The sequence below is a fragment of the Anarrhichthys ocellatus genome, unplaced genomic scaffold (genome assembly GCF_004355925.1).
Source record: "Anarrhichthys ocellatus isolate YVR2014 unplaced genomic scaffold, GSC_Weel_1.0 scaffold64, whole genome shotgun sequence".
NCBI classification, from domain to species: Eukaryota; Metazoa; Chordata; class Actinopteri; order Perciformes; family Anarhichadidae; genus Anarrhichthys; species Anarrhichthys ocellatus.
Genome location: NW_022280094.1, coordinates 2,455,665 through 2,459,117, shown reverse-complemented (window position 1 = coordinate 2,459,117; position 3,453 = coordinate 2,455,665). Strand labels below are relative to the sequence as shown.

General features: G+C 46.4%; 1 protein-coding gene across 1 annotated transcript in view; it reads right to left on the bottom strand.

The window, feature by feature from the left end:
- Positions 1-3,177, bottom strand: part of akap1b (A kinase (PRKA) anchor protein 1b) — a 17,258-nt gene extending 14,081 nt beyond the window's left edge. Inside the window, exon 1 of the mRNA XM_031872509.1 lies at positions 1,346-3,177. Within this exon, the coding sequence (XP_031728369.1) occupies positions 1,346-2,924 (1,579 nt within the window). The 5' untranslated portion in view covers positions 2,925-3,177. The remainder of the gene's footprint in view (positions 1-1,345) is intronic.
- Between the last annotated feature and the right edge of the window lie 276 nt (positions 3,178-3,453).

Here is a 3,453-nt window from a genome sequence, read left to right as displayed (position 1 = left end):
GTCTGAACGTCTGTGCGTCTGAACGTCTGTGCGTCTGAACGTCTGTGTGTCTGAATGTGAGTGAGAGTGTCTACGTGTACGTTTGTGTCTGTATGTTTGTGTCTGTGTGTGTGTGTGTGTGTGTGTGTGAATGTAGGGCTGGGCGGTATACCGGTTTTAATTTCCCGTATGATATGAATTTTTCATATACCTGTCATACATGCAGCCGAAACAACTTCTGTCGCTCTTCTACGGGCAGCAAAATATATTGCTCGCGGCTGAGAGCGCTACAGTCGGAGCTAGTTGTCTTAAGTGTATCGAGAGGGAACCCTAGTCATGGTTATAACTTTATAACAACAATTAACAACCCACAACTAATGCTCTTTAACAGAGCAAAACACCATGACACAACAGTTTGTGACACAAACAATTTGTAACACTAATAATTGTACATTTATAAAATTTCCCCGCCGAACTGCATGCTGGGTACATCTCGCTAACAACAGTCTGCTAACAGCTGGGAGAGGCTCTGTCGCTCCAGTAACGTTACATTAAAGAACAGAAAAGAGCAATGCAGGATGAACAAAGACTGAACAACAAAAGGTATTTAGGTCAGACACATATGCAATGCTGATTACCGTAATATGTGTGGTATTTGTTATAAATGTACATTGGTACATAGAGGGTGATAAGAAGCTGTATTTGGAGGGGCTTAGGACCCAGGGGAATGTAGGTGAAGGAAACAGGAAGTGATGGAACGGAAGACACACCACACAAACAGCTGTTCAGTGCTCGCTGGCCGGTTGGCTGGCCGGTTCTTTTCGGCGTTAATTAGTTAATGCTTTAACGCGGAAAAAAAAAAATACCGTGATATACCGTGAAACCGCCAGAATCTTACAAAATACCGTGATATGCATTTTTGGTCATACCACCCAGCCCTATGTGAATGTCTGTGTGTGTGTGTGTATCAGTCTGCGTTTGTGTCTGTGTGAATGTCTATGCGTTTGTGTGTGTCTATGGATGCGTGTCGGTGTGTGTGTTTATGTATACGAGTCTGTGTGTGTTTGTGTCTGTGTGTGTGTAGTTGGAGGAGCTCAGCCCGACAGAGCAGAGCAGATGTGCGCTGCAGCTTGATAATAAATTACATCAAAACATAATAAAAAGCACCAGTAACGTCTGGGCGTATCAATACTACGATCTTCAACAATTTAGCAGGGGGGCCCATTTGAGGCCTAAACAATTGGGCGATATGTCAATGTCCGATTTATAAAACGCTCTAATAGCAGTATCGGCCTAAGTAAATGCAGTATCAGTATGGCTGTACTCTGCAACACCAATACAGAGAATGAACAGATTGATGTCTCACCTCCAGACTGGTCCGTCTCCAACTCGCATGTCCCGTGAGCTCCATTCCTGAGGCCCATTCCATTGAGTCTCTTTCTCATCTCGCACACAGCCACCAGGGAGTTTTCTTCAGTTGCCTCCGTGGCAGTCTCCAGAGATTGAGGCTGTGTGGCTTCTTTTTCTGACAAGTCTGTAACCTGGATCACATCAATTTGGTTTTTGAACATGCTGTTCTGGAGGTCCTCATTGCTGATGCCATCCTCAGAGTGGCATGTGCTGCAGGCCGAGTCGTCGGCCAGCACTGCTGCTTCATCACCTTTCAGTTTCATGTTTAGCAAAACGTTACTTTGTGCTGCTTGATGTGAGGGTGTTAGCCAATCGTCTCTCTGTGCATGGTTTGTCTGATGAGCCCTGTGACTGACCTCAATCGGCTCCCATACTGGAGCCGAGGAGCATCCGTTCGGCATCCCTTGCTCTCCCGTCTCTCTGGCCTCTCTAGACTCATTGCCTATCTGAGAGGGGCTAGTCAGTAGATGGTGGTGCTGCTGTGCTGCTGCGATTGGCTCCTGTTGGGAGTACAGTCTGCCGCTAGCCAGTGGTGTTCTATTACTGCAGCTGGGCTGTGTGACTTGGCAGCTGGTGACACCAAGGATCTCCAGGGTAGCTGCTGAGATGACCTCAGTTATGAGTCCAGCCGCTAATCGTTCCAGATCCTGCTCCTCTCCATGGCTGCTGTGTACCTGGATGTCCTCTTGGGTCTCTGATATGGTGGTGATATCTTGGACCGTTGTCAGGGCTGTGGAGGTCGGGGTCAGGGAGGTAGGTGTGCTGGTTAGAATGTGTTGGTGGAACTCCCGCGCTGAAGGGGGTGTCTCTAGAGAGTCTCCCTCTGATGGGATCACTCTCTGCACTTTGGCTGGGGTGGCTGAACAAACAACCAGCTCATCTTGCATATTAACAGTGCTGTAGTGCTTTGCAACTTCCCCTTCTGGCTCCGGCCTCTCTGCATCAGAAAGGTGTGTTGTTGTGGGGGAGGAGCTGGTGACTTGGGTAGGCAAGATGACCTCTTCTACTGTGGCTTCTGGAGCACAGGCTGGATCTTTGACTAGGTGCTTCTCCAGTTCTTTTACCAAGACAGGCGTTGAGCTTTTCTCTGGGTCTGTGTGGTCTGTCAATGACACCTGCAGACTGTCTTCTTTGCCAGGTGATAGCAGAATCGAGACTGAGGGTTTATGGACTTCCTCTTGTTTTATTCTGTCAAGCTGAGGGGCAGCTTCTTCAGAATTGGGTTTCATTGAAGGTGCTGCTTCAGTGCCATGGATTTGGGAAATATTCTCATGTTCTGTTCTCAGGTTACTGACCTTTGGGGGTCTGTGGGTGGGGCTTTCTGTGTCATTTGTGGGGGATACAGTGCCTTTCTCAACCAAACCGTTGCTACCCTCTGCTGGAGATGCTCTAAGACCCGGAGCTGTTGGAGCCCCGTCTGGGCTGTCATGGCTGATGAGCCGCTCTTTCTTCCGCGAGATGTACCACCACCAGCCGATCAGTGCAAGGACTCCAGGCAGTGTGTAGGGCACAACAGAGCGTAACCTCAGCGGCATTTCCTCAGGACACTAACAGCTACACCTGAAAGACACACATATTTGTATTAGTGAGGGAAAAGTGGTCTGGATCTGCCCGTTGATTGCATGCTGATGGAAGGGTTAAGCTTTAGTCTTTCACTACGGCTGGACCTGAATATTTTATTATTTAAATACTCTTTGTGAAAGGTATTACGTTTTCAATTTTGGTAATCAGATATTCTTTTTTACATACAGTTGTGAAAAAGTGTTTGCCCCCTTCCTATTTTCTTATTTTTTTGCATGTTTGTCACATTTAAATGTTTCAGATCATCAAACGAATTTAAATATTAGACAAAGATAACACAACACAAAATGCAGTTTTTAAATGAAGGTTTTTATTATAAAAGGGGAAAAAAAAATCCAAACCTACATGGCCCTGTGTGAAAAAGTGATTGCCCCCTAAACCTAATAACTCAGTTTAATCAGTTTAATTAAACACAGCTGGACTCCAATGAAGGAGTATCAGAAGAAATGGACAGCATGTGAGTTAAATATGAGTGTCACAGCA